The following is a 22,552-nucleotide window of genomic DNA, read 5'->3' as shown; positions in this document are numbered from 1 at the left end:
AACAGTCTTGAACCTTTTCACTTTTTTTTGTAAGAAAATAAAAATCTTCCTCCCATATTGAGTGCTATGGATTTGTCCTAATGACCTCCAAATTCATAAACCCTAAGACCTAGTACTTTAAAAGGTTCCAATTCAAACCATTCATCTTATAAATGGGAAAATAGGACAAAAGACATTTAAAGATGAACCTTTGAAATCATACAGTAATCACATTTTTGTACTTCAGCCTGTTGAATATGGTATGCTAATATACCTTAAGAAATGAAGTGCCTCAGTCACATTTTAAATACGTGCTGTTCAGCTGGAAGGCTGGGGTATATTTTTTATGAAGAATTTAAGAAAAGGAAAAGATAAAAATTTTCTGTTATGAATAAAAAGGATTGATCTGTGCCAATGGAGAGAATACCCACATTGATATAGCGCACCCAGAAGCCTAAGTAGATTTGTATCCAATGACAGCGGCACTGTTTGCAGTTTTTTCCTGTTTTCTGATGGACTCTTAGTACTCCACCTTTTAATTTTATAAAGTGAATGTGTTTGGAACTTTGTGCCTCAATTTGCCTTAATTTCAATTAAGACACTTTCCTAAGATATACGCTATACAGGAAGAGTTCCTTCAACACCTCTTCTTCACATTTCAATTAATCCCTAAGCATTTGTTAAAAGGCCTACGTGGCAGACACTATAAGGTTCCAGGGACACAAAGACATAAATGAAAAATCCCTGACCTCAAGAAGCCATTATATGGGGGTACATATACAAGTAAATAAATATAAAATACAAAGGATAGGGACTCAACCTATGATTTCCTTGGTATAAGGCATTTCTAGGTAAGGTACTACCTACCTCTACTAATGCAAGTTGCCGCCTTCCCTCAACTTGCTTGCAGTCTTAAAAGAGGTGCCTAGAATAGCGATGTCAAACAAATAGAAACCGATCCCCATAGCTGCACACTGACTTAGAAAAGCACAAATTAACATTATCCTATGTTGTACTGTATTTTTAATTATCTTGTTAAACATTTCTCAGTTACATATGATCTGGTTTGGGCCCACATGGGGTATTGCCCTCAGACACCTCTGGTCTCCCACACTGGGAAGTTAAATGACCAGTGCACAAAGGTAGTGTCATCAGAGGTACCCCTCAAATCCATGTCCTCCTGACTTTAAAGCCAGCTCACCAGTCACTACTGTATGCTACAGAGAATCAGGAAAGGCCTCATGGAGCTTTAAGAGGCAGGACAGAGGAAGGAATGCATTTCAGGCATGGGAGAACAGCTGTGCAAAGGCAGAGATGGGAGATGGAATGTAGCATTTGGGAAAAGCAAGCATGCCAGTTTGGCTGGAGCACAGAACGCATGAGGGAAAGTAATGAGCAATAAAAACTTGGAAAGGTAGGTTAGAGTCCAAATGTGAACAGCTTGCAAGATCAAACAGAAGGCTTTGTATTTTATCCTACAGACAATAGGGAGCCACTGGAGTCTTTTGAACATACAGTTAGAGGTGTGCATGAAGAATATGAATTTGGAAGTTGTGTGGAGGATGGACAGGAGACTGAACACAGACCAATTAGGAGACTATTGCAATAATGCAGGCAGAAAGTGGTAAGGGCCTGAACTAGGGTGTTTGTGGTATGAGTGGAGAGCAGAGGAACAAAAAAGATGTTGTAGTGGTTGAAATAGCAGGACTTCTCAACTGATTGGCCATGAAAAACCTGACTAAAGGAATTCCAAGATTTTGAACATATATGATTGGAAGGATGGTAGTGCCCTCAAAAGAAACACATTAGCAAGAAGGATGGGTTTGGTAGAAAGATAATAAGTTCTATTCTGGATATGGTAAATTTAAATTATCTATGGCATACCTAGTTCAAAATGCCCCATAAACAACTGGTGACATGAGACTAAACTTAGCAAAAATAGCTGAGAATCAGAATATAGGACATAAAGATAATTTAATCCATGGAAGCTGATGAGGTCACCAAGAGAATGTAGAGGGAACCTTCTGGCTTTTTTCATTTAGGGAAAAAGTTATACCTAATGACCTTGAGAAGGTCCCAAACATCATAGGTGCTCAATATATGCCTGTTGACTGAGTCAGAACTTTAGAACTGGAAGGAACCTTAGAGATTGTAACCTGTAAATTAGCAACTCGTTGGCATATATTTAGACAATAGATTGATTACTGATCTTTTTTAAATGAAAAGAACTCCAAACTATCTTCAAGAGTGAATGGATCGAGAAATAGAAGAGGGGAAAAATAGGCAGGAGAAAAAAGAAGAGTTGTGTCATGAAGAAAGTGGGGTGGGGGTGTGGGGGGAGAAATGTACCAATTCCAGGGAGTGTTCAACAGCATCAAAAAAGATCAAGAACCTCTTCATGCCTCCCTTCATCTTCACCGAAGCTAACCCTGCCATCTGTGCCCTCACTGATTCCATCCCTTCTGAAAGAATCTTCAATCTCTCCCTCTCTTCTGCCTACAAACAAGTTCACCTCCTACAGTGAAACTACTGATCAAATGCTCTACTCACTCCAGCTATCATTCCTTCAGTTTCCTTTCACAGATAAACTTCTAGGAATACTCTTACTTTTGATGCTTCCAAATTCTCAATGCAAACCTAGCCCATCATGCAAATGCCATATCCAATTACTTTTTCAAAGTTCTCATTTTCTTTGACATCTGAAATGGTTGTTAATCCCTCATGATAGATAATCTCTCCCATTTTGCCTTCCCATACATTGTATTCTTTTTCTTTCTTTTTGTTCTCCTACCCCTCTGACTGTTCCTTTTGCTGAAGACTCCTCCTCTTCTAACATCTTAATATAGGCATCTCCTAAAGCTTTGTCTTTAGTGCCTGTATCTCTAAGTCACTGCCATCATTTCAATTATGACCTCTCTGCAGACGACTTCCAAATTTATGGTCAGTCAATAAATATTTATTATGCACCTACTATGTGCCAGGCTGGATAAGATATAGACAGACTAAATGGCAGATAATCAACAAAGGAAAGGCACTACCCTTAAGGGGCATGGGGAAAAAATAACTATCTCCTATCCAACCAGTTTCACCTGAATCCAACTTGGATTTCCAAAATCTCCCCCTTTTCCCACAAAGCACCTCAACCTATCCAAAATTATACTCATCTTTCCTCCAAAACCTGCTATTAATCTTAGCTTTCCTATTTGTACTAACAGGACTGTCATTCTCCTGATCACATATGCATAAAACTTGAGTCATCTTTGATTCCTCTCTTTTCCTAACATCCTGTATCCAATTAGTTGCCAAGTCTTATATATTTTACCACAAATCATCCTGTAATTTGCTCCCACCTTATCACTTGCACTTTGTTGAACAAAATCTTGTCCCTTATTATTTGTACCACTATCCTCATAGCCTGTACTTCTTTCTACAATAGCTTAACTTCTTTTTCTAATGCATCCTTCACAGCTACCAAATTAAGTTTCTTAAAAGCAGAGCCAGTTATCACTCCATTCCTCAAAAACTTTTAATATCCCACTTTCCACTCCACTTTTAGACACACATACCACACGCATCAAGTAAAATCTCCTTAGTTTAGCATTCAAAACCCATCATACTCTGACTCCCATAGTACTTTCCTACAACTCTTCTCTTACACTATTATCCTTTACACACTCCCACTCTTGCCAAACTGTACACTCACAGTTCCAATATGTCCTGCACCTTTCTACCTCAGTTCACACTATTAATTCCCTATATCTGAAATACTCTCCTTGCACTTTTTTTTCCACATGTCAAAATCCTGGCCACACTTCAAATTCCAATTCCTCCAAGACTTTCCTCATGTTCTACACTCTGATATCACAACCTCCAGAACTGGATGTGACTATCTATTCTACATTGTAGCAGACTGGGAATGTACTGACAAGTACAGCTTGAAGACTTCCTGTGATGGGGAACCCATTATCTTACTAGATAGTCCATTTACTTTTTTTGATAAATGTTATGAAGATTTTTTTTTTCTTTAAATCAAGGTGAAATCTAACTCTTTGCAACTTTCCCCACAGCTCAAGCTCTGCTCCCTGAGGCCAAGGAGAATAAGTCTAATTCCTTCTTCTCATGGCAATCCTTCAAATACTTGAAAAGAACCCTCCATTCTTTCAACAGTTATTTTTAAAGCATCTACTAAATGAATAAAACTGGGCTAGGTAGAGGAATACAAAGAAAAGAATGAAAAAGTCCCTGTCTTCATTCAAGAAGCTTTCATTTTACTGGCTCATACACGCAAACAGATAAATAAGTACAAGATAATTTGATGGGAGAGCAGACACAACTGAAGAGATCAGGCAAGGCCTCCCTTAGGGCTGGCACCCAAGCTGAGCCTTGAATGAAGCTAGAGGAACAAAGGAAACAATAAGGGCTGGAAATCCAAGACAAGGGGTGAAGAGAGAGTTTAACAAAGAATGTAAATTCTGATGAATGAAATCTAGCAAGATATCGAGGGGTTTAGGGGCTAGATTTCTTTCTTAAAGACCATGCCTTAAACCCAATTCACTCAGGCTCTCAATGATTGGCCAACAATAGGTCCCAGCCCAAGTCCCACTTCGTAGTCATAGTATAGGCCCAGAGTGACAGTGAATAATAATTGCTAAACACTAAGGGTCTTCCCCTCCCAGATTAAATTTTTTTTTTTTTGATTAGGTAAAAAAGGTCATCCCTTGGCTCATTTCTTACCTAGCCTTAAGCACAGAATGGATGTTGCCTCAGTCAAAACAAGAACTTGGAAAGACCCTAGCTCAAAAAAGACCATGGTTTCCCACTGCATCCAGGGCCACCTCCAGTCATCCTGATCTTACCACTAGATTCAGATGGCTCTGGAGGAGAAAGTGAATTCGCATAGCCCTCCTTTATTTAAATCCAAAGGAAACTGAGAAACAGGGATTATTTCAAGTCAGGATAAGAATTTTCAGTGTCTTCAACTGATTCTTATCAAGGAATCAGTTCCCCAGAAGTCTCACTATTCTAGCGGCCCTTTTAGGAATATAACTCTAGAGAAGAGGTATCAAACGCAGCAATTCAGCACTCTGGGCTGAACCACATTAAAATATAACTGGGAAATGTTTAACAATTACAACGAAAACATGTTACTAGGTAGTTTTCTAAGTCAATATGCAGCAGGCAAGGATCTTTATCTGAGTATAGTGGTCTCTGTGTTTGATTAACATCACTGCACTAGATCAATGTGCTTAGTAAAATGTGGCTTACAGGCACATATCCTGACTGGGGCAGACAACAGAATCTCTAGTGTTAGCCCTGTTTACTACCATCTCGCAGGTGATTTATTCATGTAAAGCTTCTAATCTACCTTTCATACCCCATCTCCAGTTCTTTTTCCACATAAAGTTCTGTAATCATGCCTTCACTATTCTGTATTTCTACAGTTGGCTCTTTGACACATGTACCTCACACTTATTCCTATTAAATTTCATTTTACTAGATTCAGTCCGTTCTTTTGTAAATACCTCGCCTTTGCCACTAGCTATTCAGCCAAACTGTGTCAAGTACAAATATAATAAGCATGGCATCATCCAAGTGATTAATGGAAATGTTGAAGAGCAAAGGATAACTAGGGCACTCCACTACAGACAGCCCTACATGATGCTATCAATACATTAATAATTTTGGTTTCAGTCATCTAATGCAGCAAACAGCCAGTAAAATTCTGAGTGCAACTAAACCAGATTAAAATGTAACTGGAAAATATTTACAAAAATAAGTAATACTACATAATATTGTTTTTCTAAGTAAACATGGGGCAGCAGCAATCTTTTATACACCACTCATTTCAACCCATTTTGAGTCTACCAAATTGTACTATTACCTATCTAATCCACATCTCTCCATTCTGCCTACAATGATAATATGTACTCCCACAGATTTCAGCATGTTATAAAACAAAGTGAATATCAATGCTTCTGAGAGAAATACAAAGTGCTAAACAAGTTCTTAGGAAGTAAGGATAATTATTTTGGACAGGTTCACACTTGGGATTAGAGGATTCTGTAGTAGCCTCTTAAGTTTTCCCTGCTCAGTACATAGCACTTGGTACTTGTCTCAGAACCCTTTTTTTTTTGTAGCTGTAAACTAAATAAAACATGCCTTGGACAACCTTTACTTCCTTGGGCACCTAGCTTGGCACTCCTGTTTACCCAATGAATTGACAATTAGCTAATCCAAAGAATAGTACTGCACCAGAAGGGTAAATCTAATGCTTTCAAGCCTGATGATTAATTAGCAAATTTCATTTTCTTTATATTTCTGGGCACTAATCAGATTCAATCACTACAATAAATCACTTAGCCTCACAAGGAAACTTACTACTACATGAAACTTGAGGTGGGTGGTTGGTGTCATTTATGATTCCTAAGGTCTCCATGAACTCTTAAATCTATGATCAAGTATACTATAACCAGACTTTAGATAAATGTTTTAATTTTACCAGCTTTGTATAAGCTCTCACCTCTATAAAACATGCAGATAGGATAGTACTATATTATGATATTAGGTGTGAATTTCACAAGCCTAACTATTTGAAATTTACAAGCAAAAGCTGTTATCAGTTAGTTTAGAAGGGCCATTGAATCTGAATTATCTAGGTAAAAGTGAGTTCTCACCTTCAGAATTAGTTTCTTGCATGTATAAACAAACCCATTTCAATTTTCTTTTTTTGGAAACCCTGACTGAATCTAAAACTTCATCTAGTTTGTGATGGATGTATTGCTCTAAGTCACTCACAAAAGAGTCAGAACTTAAGAATGAACCAAAAAGTAGGATATCAAACATTTTAAATGATTTCAAGAAATATTTATTAAGTATATTGCTACAATTTATTAAAACTTCAAAGCAGATAAAATCCATGGGTTGGAGAATGGCAAAACAAATTGTGTTGTATGAAATATAATGGAATATTACTTTTCTGTAATAAAACAGTGAACATGAATATAGACAAGAGAAATACATATGAACTGATGTAAACTTAAGCAGAACAAGAAAAATAATATGCACAATAACTACAACAATGTAAGTTAAAAGAACAAAACAACTGAAGCCAGTGAAGTTATAATGAACAACCTGGGCCCCAAAGGATGAACTCATGATAAAAAAAAAATTTATTTACTACTGCCCAACACTATAAGGAGATACAAAAAGAGAAAACAAAACCATTCCTGATCTGAAGATCAAACTCTAACTGGGGGTGGGTGGGTGGGGAGAACAAATACATGAGTTCAGCTGCAGGGGCAGATAGCAGGCCCCATCCTCAGGGATGCACCAACAGGTCTCAAGGGCATATAGAACTTACAGGTGAGAACTGTGTGTATGTATTGTCTCTAGTAGAATGTAAGCTGAAGATCAAGGGGTATTACCCAACACTTAGCACAGTATTTATCAAATATGCTTAATAAATGTCTTTTCATCTTTTTGATGGTTAATTTTATTGAAGTGCTTTTTATTTCTTACAAAAGAAGGTTCCCTAGTGAGGGAATAGGGAGGGTGCCACATTGGAAAACAGATATTAAAAACAAAAGATAACAGTAAAATATATTTTTTAAAAATGTTGAGCATATTGCTAGATTGATTTAATTTGTTAGAGCAGCAGTCCTAATCTGTGAATAAAAGCTTATGTCCAATCTTTCTAATATGAATCAACAAGCTATAAGAGATTGAATCTACAAAGCTAAAACAATCATAGGATCATAGATTTAGAGTTTATCTAGTCCCATCACATCAATTTACAAATGAGGAGACTTTTCCAATAAAGTGAAGTGACTTGCCCATGATCACATATAGCTAGTATCAGAGAAGATTTGAAGCTGGGTTGGTCCCTTTTCCCCAAATCCTTTATTTTCTCTTCCACCATAGGGTCAATTAACACAATCATCTCTGAGCTCAATATATACCTAAGAGGAAAGGTACTTTGGCAGTTATATTGTGTTATACTAAGTCAAATGTCTTTCTGACAGTTGAACAACTATAAAAAAAGTCTGTTGCAAAAAAATTTTAGTAACACAAAACTTAAAAAACAAAAGACACATTAAATAGTTCTATACAAAGGATTCATTACTTTGAAAGCAATTCATTACTGTCACATAAATGACAGAAAACATGCTCAAAGAGGTCAGGAGGCAGTTCAGTTCAATTATACAAACATTTATTAAGTGCCTATTGTGAGCAAAGCATTACACTAGTCACTTTGGAAATTCCTGCTCTCACAGAGCTTACAGTCTAGTAAGCCGTATAACACAATATTGTCTACTGCATGAAAAATATTAAAGGATAACATTTTGATAAAATGCTGTCCCTGTCACCCAAGAATTCACTATTAGGAAAATGAGACTGACACAGATATATCAGGGTTACAAAACAAAATGTTACATTGTTTGAGGGTAAGACTGTTACCAAAATCACCATGAAGAAGGAAGTGGAATTAAGGCAGTTTTAAAAGGGAAGGAAGAGCATTCCAGGAATATTCAGCGTAGGTTTGAGAAGTCAACTAGTCCAGTTTAGCTAGTGTTTAGTGCGCAAAGGGAAGAAATGAGAAGCCTGGAATTGTAGGAGGGCACATAACACATAGCACAGTGGCTTGAATGAAAGTCCAAAATTTCTAAGTTCACTAGATAGAAAATGGGGATCTAGTGAAGACTTTTGAAAAAATCAACGTCATAACTAAATCTATGCAAAAGATTACTTGGCTAAGGTATAAAGGATAGGTTACAAGAGGGAAAGAGTAAATGAAGAGACACAGGTAAAGAAGTCACTTCAACAGACTAAGTGGGTGGCAATGAGGGCTTGTATTATTGTGGGAGAAGTGGGAATTGAAGGATGGACACAATGAGAGCTGTTATAGAAATGAAAATAATAGGACTTGGTGATTACTTGAATGAAAGGTAAAGAACCAAGTTATGAACACTCAGGGGACAGAACGAATGGTGATGCCACTGACAGAAATAGTTAAATTTGGAAGAAGAGTAGTTTTAAGACAAGAAAAAAAACAATTAAACTTAGCTTTGGATATGACTAATCTGAGGTACCATAGGGACATTCAGGTGAAGAGGTGTCGTAGGCAGCTGAAGATGACTGGAGCTCTGAACTGGAGATAAGGTTTGAGAATCATCTGCATAAAGGTGGCAGGTTGAAGCCTTGGGAGTAAATGAACTTGTCAAAGGAGAGTAAGAAAAAGACATCAGATCAATCATCTTAGACTAGAGAAGAAACACATTCACATCCTGGTTGGCTCTAACTTTGCAACTTACCTTTCTCTTCTATGTAAGCTCCCTTTGTAATACAGAATATGAAAATATTTTCCACAAGACCTACAGTTCAAGGGCTTCTTTGTGCTAGGCTCCAGAAAGTTGCTTTTATGAGTAGAGATAAAACATTCCAGACTTCCTGGGACAATATTAATTTATGATAGCCTGTTAACTGTGACAAGGTAAAAAATTATTTCATCTCAGTAAGTGTTTTAATAGCCATCATCATCCAATTTTTTTACTTGTCTATGACTAAGTACTATTTAGGTAGGTATTATCAGTAACAATTCCATTTTATAGATAAACTAAAGCTCAGAGTGGTGAAATCATTTATTCAAGGTCAGACAAAAGCAAGTACAGATGTCAGCCTCAGTCTTTTGACTCCGTCTATTATACCACACTACATTCTCAGCCACCATTTTGCATTAATAATTTGGATGTGTCCACATCAGATATTAATATATCAGGGATAGGGCAAGAGAATCAAATATTTTCAAAGGAAACTCTGTTATTTTTTTCCCCAACTATAGCTATACAGAGGAAAAAAATATAATTAGCCATTGCTCTTTGACCACCCTTCATTAAGGTCTGAAAGGGCTTAAGAGTTCATTGAGTTCAACACTTCCCTTTAACAGAAGAGGAAACTGAGGCCAAAAAAGAGTACCTTTGTCAGAGGGCAACAGTAAGTGGCAGAGCCAGAATTTGAACCCAAGTCTGAGTGACTATAGCTGGACAGTGAACTCAGAATTAAGAGAAAAGACTGGCTTGCATTTGGAAAAATTACTCAATTTTCATTTAGTCACTTATGAAATAAAAATTCTTCTGTGAGTTTTACCTGTGAAATATTTAAGTAAAATTTACAAGTTATAGTCTGGCTGACTTTATTCACGATTGGAGCTTGCCAAATTGAGTGCGTGCAGAATACCTAAGGGAATTTATTAAAATTTAAATAAAGGATTCAAGTTTGAAAACCTCAAGTTTCACAAAATTAAAGCACTTTTTTTTCACACTTCTTAAAATCTCCCACAAGGTCTAAATGTAGGCCCTATTCGAATGTATTAAGTATATCACAGTTTAAAATTTCAACATTTGAATCCCTGGTCCTCTGAAAAAATCAAGAATTTCTAAAATGTTATACTAAAGTTTTTATCTAAGAATAGGATCCCAATGAAAGGAATCAATGCACAATACAAAAGCACAAGCTGCTAAATAAAGCTGGGAATGTATATATTCTCATTAGGTTAAGGAGACTGTTAAGAACTAGAAAAGATTCCCAAGATCCCAATAAGCAAAACAAACCCCAAAACCCCACAAACTCCCAAAAAACAATCATGGCCCATTACTGAAGATTTAGTCTGGTTCTACCACCTTACTTTTATTTCTACGTCTTCAGTTTACAATCAAGTTGGCTAGCTGGCTACAGGTGTTATCCACCTAGCAAAACATATTGCTGCAGAACAGAAATTCTGGACAAATTAAATGTAATTACTTTCACCATTCCTAGCAAATAAAGTTGATATATCCCTGTGACTTATAATTCATAGCACCATGAAGACATATACCATTAATACTGCTGAATTAACGTTGAAAGAGGGTCAATAACTGTACTTTCATATTGGCTGTGACACAAAAGGTAAGGAACATTTAAGATAGCAAATTTAATTTTCAGTCACAGGTCTAAGACTATATTTGGAAAATGTATAAAGACGATTTAGGGACAAACATATACAATACACAGGCTAACTATTAATATATTGGTGACTCTTCATCTTTCAAAATTAGTGCAATAACTAGGCATTATATTCTTTATCACAATTAAATAAATGAGACTTCCTGACCACTGAAGCTTACAATCTAAATCAAAGAATACCAATATCATGAAAGTGAGTGTAGGGAGGAAGACTCTTTATTGTCTCTAAAACATCAACCTTGTTAAGACAACAATTCAAGAAATCCAATAAACAGTGGAAATTTTATTTACCTTGTCTTTAGATGGGGGAGAGGGTTGATCTATATCACTGCCATCTTTGTCCCCTTAAAATTTCAGAATTTTTTAGTACTAACTTAGAAACTGCTGCTGCTGCAACCTGTTATCAAATCACCTCTCTATCCTGAGGGAGTCTGGAGCAAAAAGACAAACCGAAGTACTCAACTGATAAATGTACCGGGGGTATTTCTTATACAAGTACATTTTATTTGAGTAGCAAGGTCCTGGGTCAAAGAAGCTATAAGGTCATAGCCTCAAGTTTAAGAAGCCCCATAACATTATCCAAAAATGAGTACTGTTCCAATGAAAAGATAAAAATAAATTTCTATTTGTAAACTAGTATGCAGCATTATCCTTACAGATCTAGAGTTGGACCAGAGGGAAGTCAGTAGTCAATGCCCTCAGTGGATGCAAATAAAAACTACATCAAAACCTTACTTTGCAACAGGTTTATATGCCTATGAAATATCTTTACATGAAAATGCTTTATTTTCCCCTGAGTATATGAATTAACATTTAGTGATGAACTGATGGTTTAGAACTTACTATGGGAAGAGGCAATTTATATGTTTTTGCCATAACAGAACAGCGATCTCAAAAATTCCTGGAAAAACTCAGTCATTGTTGGTGTCAAATGATGTTATCAATTTCCCTTCATTTATGGTTATAAGAATTAGGGCAGTCAACTTTTCTTGTGGTACTGTCTGTAACACTTTTCAGCAAGGCAGCTATATAGCAAAGCCAAGAGAATGCTAGACTTGGGAGTCAGAAGACCAGAGTTCAAGTCTAGCCTCAAAAACTTACTGTCTAACTCTGGACATGTCACTTAGTCTTGTCAATTTTCCTATTTATAAAATGGGTTAATAACACCTCGGTATTGTTATAAGAAGCTACTGAAATAACATTGTTAACTTTAAAATGCTATGCAAATGCTAGTTATTATTATTCTTTTCAGTTATGAAAATGATCTTTCTCCTGAGCAGCTAATTAATCATAATCACCATTAGGTTCAAAGAAACAGATAATACTACTTCCTTATTAATGAGGAACAACTTAATCTTACCCTGCATGATGGCTTGTTATACTTTCCAGTAAAAATTTTCATTTGGTTACATTTGTTTGATAAGAACACAAAAGTTTTTTATTTCCTTAATATCACAGTGATACTCTTTTAAGTGTTACACCTCCATGGGACTGTTTTTCCAAGGCACCTGAATGTAGGTGTGCTCTTCTTAAATTGGGTTCAAGTGCATTCATTATAAAAATACTGATAATCCCTGTGGCATCATGAGTTAACATCACTGACTTTTTTGTTATTTCTTTTTTTCAACCACAAGTAGCTACAGCAGGAAATTATTCTTTTTGTTCTGAGTTCAGCTTCAACTATTATTTTCTTAGACTCTTTTCAAGATGTGACAGCTGTAAAGTTTTACACACACATTCATGTGAATCCTGAAGGTCTTTCTGGTCTTATGGAACTTACCCAACAAGTGATTGCAAAGACCTTATGTAAGCATAGACTTTTGAATTTCCTACATTTTCCCCAGAAGAATGGCAGCTATCACCTTTTTCACTGTCAATATTGTGAACATGAGCAAAAATGTTAATAACTGAATCATAACACATAACAATGATTAAAATAACTATTACATATGCCTCCCAACTATGCTTAGAGACAGATATTCTTTTACATAGAATCCTTTACTCTCAATTAATCCCCAGCATTTTGCTAAGGAATTCATAGACAGATCCCTCAAGACAATAGTAAAATGCAATATGGTCACCAAATTCCAGTAAATGTATATAGCACATGAATATTTTTAACATACTTCTCTGTCATCATGTCATCTGCCACACTGTCTGCTCTACCTTTCCTCTACATTTGCTATCTGAAAACACTAGCCTAGAAAACACTACCAATGAGACCATGCTCCCCACTATGCTTTTCTAATTAATGATTTTTAAAATAGAAAATGTTCAAACCAAAAAGAGACACATCTCATAACAATTTAATTGATTAGTATATAAATGATCTAGATCAGAATCATCATTCTAAATATTTTGGCTTAAGTCATCCAAAATTGATGTGTTTACTTTGCAGATCACACACTATTATTTTATTTAAGAATAAAGTTTTCTGAGATCTACTAGTTCCATGATGTGTACAGTTTGCAACAAATGGATCAAACTCAGCTTCGCCCTCTTGCAAGTCAATAAAGTTCCAGTTAAGGACCGTGGGTGCACAATGGACGGAGCACTGGACTTGGGAGTCAAGAATACCTGAATTACTAGCTGTGTGACATTCGGGCAGATCATTTAGCCAATCTAAGCCTATTTTTCTCATCTGCAAAATGGACATAATAATTGCACCTAGGATTGCTGTGAGGACTAAATAAGTAATATACGTAAAGTTATTTGCAAACCTTTAAGTGTTTTATGAATGTTAGTTATCAAGGGGCAAGCTAAGCTTTTTGCTGATTTCATTAAAAGTTAATGCACAGACTGCAATAATGTTCTGGTTTCAGTCTTCACTACTATACTTACTTGAATGAGAAACAGAACCCCTGCATGGTATCTGATTCTTGAATGACAACTTTGTGATTATTCAAATGTCCTTTCGGCACTGATACCCTTAAGGACCTTTCTACATTCTAAATGAAATTTCAGCAGTCAAGATAATCCAGAAACCAAAATCAGACTAGAGATTTATAACTAGAAGGAATTTTAGGGGTGTCATCTAATCCAACCCTTTATTTTAAAAATGAGAAATAGATGCACAGAAAGGTTAAGAGGTTTGCCCAAGATCAGACAGATAGTAAGTGGCAGAGCCAAGAGTCAAACTCAGTTCTTTTATAATCCCAAATTCAGAGCTCGCTGCTACGGCACATTATGATCTATAAAGTTTATCCTAGAAGAGGTGGATATCTTGCTGTTGTAGGCCTGGCTATATATATATATATATATATATATATATATATATATATATACACACACGTATATATGTGTGTGCATATACACACACACACACACACACACACAAAATTACTGCGAGGCCCTTTCTTTTTGACCAGTCAAATAGCAAGCACTTTTCAATCATTTTAAACTGCTCTTGGAGCTTTTTTTTCCCCTTCTGACATTCACTTTCAAAAGTCCTCTTCATTTCTAAAAGCCCTCTGAAAAAAACAAAACTATCATTAGGCAAATTCCTTCCTTCAAATATCTTGTATCACTCAGAAATTCTTTTGTATGTTAATCTTGAATCAACTGTTTGTGCTCATCCTAGGTATTACCTATGTCACGGCTCAACACAGTGACTCTGCAAAAAGTAGACACTTACCTATGTGGCCTTACGGTCATTTAATAACCTCTCTGGGCCTTAGTTCCCACATCTAAAAAAGGAGGAAGTTGAGATAAGATTGATCTCTTAATTTCCTTTTTCCACTTAATAATTTCTTTGTGATCACTACCTTTACCTCAGTACTTTTGTTCTTTCTCTTCATTCTCTTCACTCCTTCCATACATGCAGTGAGCAACTACTGCACTCCCCCCTCAGCAAAATCTTGTTTGAACTGGGGTCACAAATAAAATAAAACAAAACCACATACCTGGTGCCCAAACCTCTGGTAACAGACCTCTCCAAACTTGGGCTAATTCTTGGAGCCTGTCCAAATGCCCCAAGCTATATTGGAAACAGTAAGGCACAGTTTTCAAGAACCCAGTATCCTGCTTTACATATGGCAGCATAAAAAAAGTGGAAGATGTTTACAGTTGGGAGTAGAATAAAAAAACAGCATGCAGAAAACTAATTGACCATGACAATTCTCAATTTACAGGTTTTAGAGTTGCAACAGATTTTAGCTATTGTGTAAAGCACCTCTTTGTTTTACAGATAAGCAAACAGGTAAGGATCAGTTAATACACCAGACCAGACTAGCCACATAACCCTAGGTGGGAGGGCCTGGATTCGAACCTGCAATCTGATTCCAAATGCAGTACAGTTGTTTACAAATCTAATTTCAGATTTTAAAAATCTCTTACCTACACATTCATGCCCAAATATCACAAAAATGATGTGCAAAAGACTGGGGGAGGGGGGATCTACAGCTAACTAGCTGCCCGCAATGCTTCCGCCAGTTTGTCAGCGGCTTTCTTGGGCTCACGCCCTCCTCCCACCGTGATTCAGCGGCTCTGGGCTCGCTGCACAACAGCACAGCACCTACAGCGGGCCGAGGCTTTGTGGGCAGCCATAACCTGCAGGGGTCCATCATCGCCGCTTCACATTACATCCCAAGGTGGCTTCCCTGCCGAAGGCAGCTCGGCAACAATCAGATCAAAAGCTCGGGGACGGGCTCCCCTGAGCCAACAAAGTTGCCGTCATACGGCGAGCACAAACTTTTTCACAGCTTCCCTTCTTCCTCCCCCTCCCCTCAATCCCTTCCCCCCGAAAAAAAGACATCGACCCCGGGTAGAGGCCCCAGCCGGCCCGGGCTCCCTGGAGAACTCTTTTGGCCCGATCCACTCTCACCTCACGGTCCCGGGCCCTCCAGCCGCGGAGCTGCCTACTCATCCCCCTTCCATCTTCCCCGGCCTTCCGGCTGCCGCCTGAGCCCCCGCCCCGAGAGCTCCACATCAAACCTTGCCCGCTTCTCCATATCGAAGGCGGCGGAGGAGGGAGTAGAGAGGCGCGGCGAGCGGAGCTTCCACGGCTGACGGCCGGGGAGAAGACGGAAAATCGAGCCGCTCAGCACACGGCGCAAACAACGGCCGGGTAACCTAACGCAACCTGGAAATCCCGAGGCTGCACATACACGGGCAGTTGCAACCGTTGGGGGGCTGGGAGTAGAGGGAGGGGAGAGAGGTACGAAAAGCAGGTGACGACGTCGGCGTGCTGACGTCACGCGCAGAGAGGAGGCGGGGGCGATCCCCTCCCCCTCCCCCAATCCGGGCGGAGCTGGGGGGGTGGAGTCTAAATCACGGCAGCCTGTCACAGCAAACGGCGAGGTCGGTTGGGGGGGCTGGGGGGAGGGAGGAGCCAGCGAGAGTGAGCGAGAGACGCGCGGAGGGAGGGAGAGGAAAGAGCGGAAGTCTCGCGAGGCGATACCGGAGCGAGTGTGGCGGCGGCGAGATTTGCAGTCGGGCTGAGGAGTTGGTATTTGTGTTGAAGGAGGAGGCGGAGGAGGAGAGGAGGAAGAGGGGGGGAAAGCCCGGAGACCCGGCCCGAAGGGTGGGGTGGGAGGGGAGGGGGGGGCAGCAGCCTCTCCAGCCTGGACGAGAAGCCTGAGCGAGCGCGGAGCGAGAAGGGGGACAGAGAGCACCGACAGCCCGCCCGCCTGCTTGCCCGCCCCCTCCCCCTACCCTCCCTCCCCCTTCCCCAGCTTCCCCCCCTCCCCTCTCGCTCGCTCCCTTCCCTTCCCCACGACCGGCCGCCTTGCCCGCCTCGCCCGCCCGCAGCGGAGGAGGACGCGGACGAGGGGGCGGAGAGCGGCGGTAGCGGCCGGGGCCGGTGGCGGCACGAGAGGCTTCAGCCATGGCCTCGGGCGACACCCTCTACATCGCCACGGACGGCTCGGAGATGCCGGCCGAGATCGTGGAGCTGCACGAGATCGAGGTGGAGACCATCCCCGTGGAGACCATCGAGACCACCGTGGTGGGCGAGGAGGAGGACGAAGAGGAGGATGACGAGGACGGCACGGGAAGCGGCGGCGGGGGGGGCGGCGGCCACGGCGGCCACCACCACCACCACCACCATCACCACCACCACCACCACCCGCCCATGATCGCCCTGCAGCCGCTCGTCACCGACGACCCCAGCCAGGTGCACCACCACCAGGAGGTGATCCTGGTGCAGACCCGCGAGGAGGTGGTGGGCGGCGACGACTCGGACGGCCTGCGGGCCGAGGACGGCTTCGAGGACCAGATCCTCATCCCCGTGCCCGCGCCGGCCGGCGGCGAGGAGGACTACATAGAACAGACGCTGGTCACGGCCGCGGCGGCCGGCAAGAGCGGCGGCTCGTCGTCGTCTGGCGGCGGCCGGATGAAGAAGGGCGGAGGCGGGGGCAAGAAGAGCGGCAAGAAGAGTTACCTGAGCGGCGGCGGCGGCGGAGGGGCAGGCGGCGGCGGCGGGGCCGAGCCGAGCGGCAGGAAGTGGGAGCAGAAGCAGGTGCAGATCAAGACCCTGGAGGGGGAGTTCTCCGTCACCATGTGGGCCTCAGGTGAGCGGCGCCAGGCCGAGGAAAGCGAGGGGAGACGGGACGAGGCCCGGGCGACACGACCCCGGCTTCCCCGGCCCCGGGGATGTTTTTGTTTTGAAGGGAAGCCATGTTTTATGTGTGTGATGGGCGCCGCCATCTTCTTCGCCAGGGCAAGTATGGCGGCCCCAAAAGATGGCGGGGCCTGTGCGGCGGCGGGGGCGGCGGGGCTGCTGGGACCCGTCCGGGGGGAAAGAAAGATGGCGGCGCTGGCGGTGTGGAGGGGACGTGGGGGAGGGGGGCGGGCGGTGCGCCGGCTCTACAACTAGGCCGCAATGGCGTAGTTTCTCCGAGAGGGGGAAGCGGCCGCGAAGGGGAGGGGGGAGGGGAGACGGGGGTGGGGCCAGGCTCTGGCGAGGGGGGTGGGGCGGGGGTGTCTCGCAGCCTCTGCCTCCACGCTGCCGCCTGCTCTTTTCTCCCCGTGCCCCCACCCTACCTCCTCCCCCCCTCCTGCTCGTCCTCTCTCCGCTCCTCCCGCCACGCGCCCTCCGTGTTCGGCTGCTCCAACCCCTTTACTCCCCCCCACGTCCCTGCAGCCTCTGGCGGGGGGGGCCTCCCCGGGTCACCGTTACCCCGGGAGGGGGGGTGGAACCGCTGCATTGTTCTAGCCGCGGCTCGAGGCTCCGCTCTCTCCTCCTCCTCCCCTTCTCCCCTCCCGCCCTCTTCCCGCGGGGGCGGGGGGAGGAGCGGAGCTCTGCCATTCCGGCCTTTAGCCTCCGCGGACCCCTCACCCACCCCCGGGGCGACCCCGCGGCGAGGGTAGCTGCCTGACCCGGCTGTTTCCCTGGGTCCACTTACAAAATGGGGCTTGGAGGAGGAAGTGCTGGAGGGCGGAGGATTCTTTGGCTGGTTAAGACTTAGTACTCGACGTGGGAGACGGCCGGGCTGGAGCTGAGGTTCTCTCCGTGATTAGATTACAGCGCACACCCCTCGAGTCTGCCCCCAGCCCCACCCCCTCGTTTGGGGTGAGAAGCTATTTGTTTCCTTCCCTTTTCGTCTCCTCTTCCCTAGAAGGCCCTTTTCAAAAGGGGTGGGGGAAATTTTGCCCCTTTGCACTTAGTCTTTAAGGTTCCCTCAACTAGTTCAGGATCGGGCCGTTCTTTGGGAATTGTGCTGCTACTGAAGCACCTCTTTTGGCAGCACTTTATATTTCCAGCTTTTTTTTTCCAGTATTAGTGTCGTCTTTTTCGTAGTGCTGCAAACTTAAAAACTTGATTTGGACCCAAATTGAAACTATTTTAGAAATGAAAACTAAGAAAACATCTCAGTTTTTCTCATTACAGTATTTCATAAGGAAACGTTTCAAATTTTAAAAATTAAGTCAGCTTTGATTTTAAGCATAAGTTTTCTGAGGAAAAAAGTTAAATATATATGAGGTAGTTTTGCTCTTTTCTACCTCGAAACGTAAAGAAGTGTTAATTTGAAAAGATGTCATTCACTTTTAATGCTGCTTATAGCAATATTGTATAACTATTACCTAGCGAAATTGGAGGGTATTAAATAGGGGACTAAGATGACTACAACTGCAAATAGTAATTCATCATCTGAGGTTTCAACGCTGACGCTAAATTTGTTATCTTCCCTAAAGCCCTTTTCCTATCTCTGCAGCGCTCCCCCTCCCCCCAAAAAAAACCTGCATAGAAGTAGTTTCTTTTAAATTGCTCTAATTTTAACTTTGGAATGAAAAAATTTTTTTGTTGTCGTTAAAACCAGAAGAGAACAAACGCTGGATAAGAGACTAATATATCTGTCTAATGAGAAAGAATTAATATAATTGAAGCCTGGTGATTCAAGGGACAATTGAACAAATGGACTATACCCAAATCCGTTGACTTGCACCGAGATCTTGAATTCAAAATGCCCCGGGGAGATACTAGTAGCTCCCCTTGTGCCGAAGCTGGATGTTTAAATTTATAGAAATTGTGCTTACCAAAAAATGCCTCCTTGTTTAATCAGAATGCAATTGTTACTGACAGGTATTTTTAAATTTCATTTAGGGTCTTAAGGGCTGTTGGAAAATTTGGGTATAAATAAGTTTGCTGATTTTAATTTCTTTTTTTCTGTTGAATTTTACCAAAATTATTTGGGGGTAAATAAAAATGTATAATTTAAATGAGTTTTAATATGGTGTAATTCTGAAGTTATGCTTACCTATTTAAAAGGCGTGTAACTGTACATAAGCACCTAAAAACCAGGAGAGACAGCTGTTAGAAAATGGTTTTGGAGTCATGAAGATGAAGTTTAACTCTGACCTGATTTTAGGCTGTGTGACAATAAACATGACACCAAAATTCTTATACTTTCTCCTTTCAAAATACCTTGTTAAGGTCATTGTGAAGTACAGAAAGTACTATATAAACCTCAATGTAACAGTAACTAGCATTTATATGGCACCTAATCTGTACCTGGTATTTTATCAACCTTATCTCATTTGATCCTCACAACCACCCTTGGAGGTGAGTCCTGGTATCCTCTTTGCATTTAAGGAAACTTGAGGCTGACCTAGGTAGGTTAAGTGACTTGCCCAAGGTCTCTATGATAGTAAGTGCCTGAGGCTGAAATTTAAACCCGCATCTTCCAGATTCCAGGCCCAGCCCTCAGTTTATTGTGATCTAGCTACCTCAGTTTTAGCTTCCTTGTGAAACTGGCATAATATTCTGTGTTAAATACTTAATCTCGGGGCATCACTATGAGGTGAGTATTGTGCCTGTTTTACCTATGAGGTGAGTTGGCTTGATACAAAGTGTCAAAGCTTGTATTCTAACTCAATTCTGACTTCTAAATTCAGCGTTCTGTTTTCAGTTTCAGAAGGGTTAATAGAATACCTCCAACTTTAAATGTTATGGATGGTAATGTGGAGTCTAAAGTAACTGAGACAGGTCCAGTGGTGCAAGGTTAGCCTGCCTAAAAATCAACTAGAAAATGGTTGAGGAGTTTAACTGTCTTAAGCAACTGAAAGTTAATTATCAGCATTTTAAAAACATTATTATTTTTCTGCAGGTGGCTATTCACAAAGTTGTGCAGTTTAGGATTTATTTTAATGTAAATTGCCATGGGATGGGCCTGTAACAGCCATAAGCATACTGACAGTTAATATTAGTTAATGATAATATATGGCATTTTGCTTCCACTGACATGTTTTGTAGTAGAATATCCCCCTTCCCTCTGCCTTTTGTGTTTGAGGACATTACAGAAGAAAAGCTAAAAGGTTTGTGGTTAGCAGAGCATGTCCTAAGTTCCAATTCATGATATGGTTTTCTTCTTAGAAGTGGGATAACTTGACTGTAGACAAAATGTAAGCTTGGACTTAGGATTTTTTTTAATTCTTTAAACCTTTAGTATAATATTCTGCATTGGGATTGACTAAAAGTCATTTTGGAACATCCAAGAAGAATAGCTACCATTTCTCAAATGCTTTTAAGGTCTACAAAATACTTGTAACAGCTCAGTAAGATAGGTCATGTTATTCCCATCCTGTAGATCAGGAGTTCTTAACCTGGGGTCCATGGATTAATTTCAGGAGGCTTGTTAACTTGGAAGGGGGAAATTTTTTCAGCTTTATTTTGAATAAATTTAGCAATGCCTTCCATTTATTTAAAAACGCTGAACTAAGAATGGGTTCATAAGCTTCACCAGACTGCCAGTGGCACAAAAAAGTGTTAGAATCCCTGCGTAGATAAGGAATTATCCATGGACAGGATCCTTGTCCATCATCACTTGAGTAATAGTGGTAAAAAGTCAGAGAACCTAGAGTTGAATCTCATTCTGCCACTTAGTGTCAGTGTGACCTTGAACAAGTCTTTTACCCTTCTACTCCACAGTTGTTTTCATCTGTAAAATGAGAGGATTGGATTAAATGATTCTTTGGCATCTCTCATAAATCACGGTTATAATCATGAATTAAATTAGTGAACAAGTAAAGGATAAGTTAGTAAAGTAAAGGAGTCTCAAATTTAATGCTTTCAGATATGGCAGAATGTCATTTGGAGTAGAAATCTGTTCAGTATTCAGGAATCAATTATCCAGGTTGTGAATTAACTCATAATTCACCTGCTTGCTGCTGCCACATACCTGCCTTTACCCAGAAGACAGAAAGAGTCATGGAATCTTATGAGCTAGAAGACCCCAAAATATCTGATCTACCCTGAAAACCATCACTTTACAGTGGCCAAAACTGAGTTTACCTTACCCAGCCAGGGTCACACTGTTAATTAAATATGAACCATTCTTTTTATTAATACAGCTAATTTGGAAGCGTAGCCTCAGTGTAATTATCTTTTGAATGAAACACGGGCATGAGCAGACTTCTTGGTTCTTTTTAAGAACCTAGAATTATGTATTTTGGGCAAATGCCTTAGTGTCATGGTGTGGTTGGGTATTTTTTTGTTTGCTTGGCATTTTTTTTAAACAATATAGTTCTTAATCACAGTTAATTTAGGAAATTGTGAGCAAATTGTTTTTGACACTCTTAAAATACTTTTTTGTTTATGGATAATTAAAACAAATATTTCAAAGTTATCAAATTTAGAACTCAGTTTTATATTGGAATTTTGCAGAACTCATTTTTCTGTTCTAAATATTGAACCATTGACTTAGTGAAAACTGAAAATGCCATAATTGTGATAGAATTTAGCATAGAATTTTTAGATAGAATTTCCCTTTATTTGAGGGAAAACTGTGTACTTATCTATTCAACTGGATGTTGAAGTGCTTTGTGTTTGAGCTGTAAAGGAATATTAGAGATCATCTGTTCCAGGGATTTTTAACCTTTTTTGCATTGTGGATCCTTTTGGCAGTCAGATAAAGTTTTAGCACTCTTCAGAATAATGTTTTTTAAATGCATAAAATAGAATTGCAAAAGAAACCAAATTATTGAAATATTTTTAAAAGTAAAATTACTAACAAGTTAAGCTTCCCTGATATTATCCAATCCTTAATTATACTGATGAAAGTGAATACACCAGGCTCAATGACTTTTTCTAATATTACATAGAATTCACATCCTTTGCTGCATGCATGCCTGTGTGTAT

General features: G+C 40.5%; 1 protein-coding gene and 1 long non-coding RNA gene across 3 annotated transcripts in view; one reads left to right on the top strand and one right to left on the bottom strand.

Annotated features, from left to right (window-relative positions):
* Nucleotides 1-18,460, bottom strand: part of LOC140518263 (uncharacterized) — a 73,119-nt gene extending 54,659 nt beyond the window's left edge. The window contains exon 1 of the long non-coding RNA XR_011971886.1: nucleotides 18,321-18,460. This is a non-coding gene — a long non-coding RNA (uncharacterized lncRNA). The remainder of the gene's footprint in view (nucleotides 1-18,320) is intronic.
* YY1 (YY1 transcription factor) overlaps nucleotides 16,483-22,552 on the top strand; it is a 42,098-nt gene continuing 36,028 nt past the window's right edge. The window contains exon 1 of one of the 2 annotated variants that reach the window (XM_072630234.1): nucleotides 16,483-17,486. In XM_072630234.1, the coding sequence (XP_072486335.1) occupies nucleotides 16,802-17,486 (685 nt within the window). In that variant the 5' untranslated portion in view covers nucleotides 16,483-16,801. The remainder of the gene's footprint in view (nucleotides 17,487-22,552) is intronic. The other variant, XM_072630235.1, reaches the window with a different exon arrangement.

This window comes from Notamacropus eugenii, chromosome 1, assembly GCF_028372415.1.
Source record: "Notamacropus eugenii isolate mMacEug1 chromosome 1, mMacEug1.pri_v2, whole genome shotgun sequence".
NCBI classification, from domain to species: Eukaryota; Metazoa; Chordata; class Mammalia; order Diprotodontia; family Macropodidae; genus Notamacropus; species Notamacropus eugenii.
Note: the sequence above shows the minus strand (reverse complement) of the source record. Positions and strands in the feature narration are given on the sequence as shown.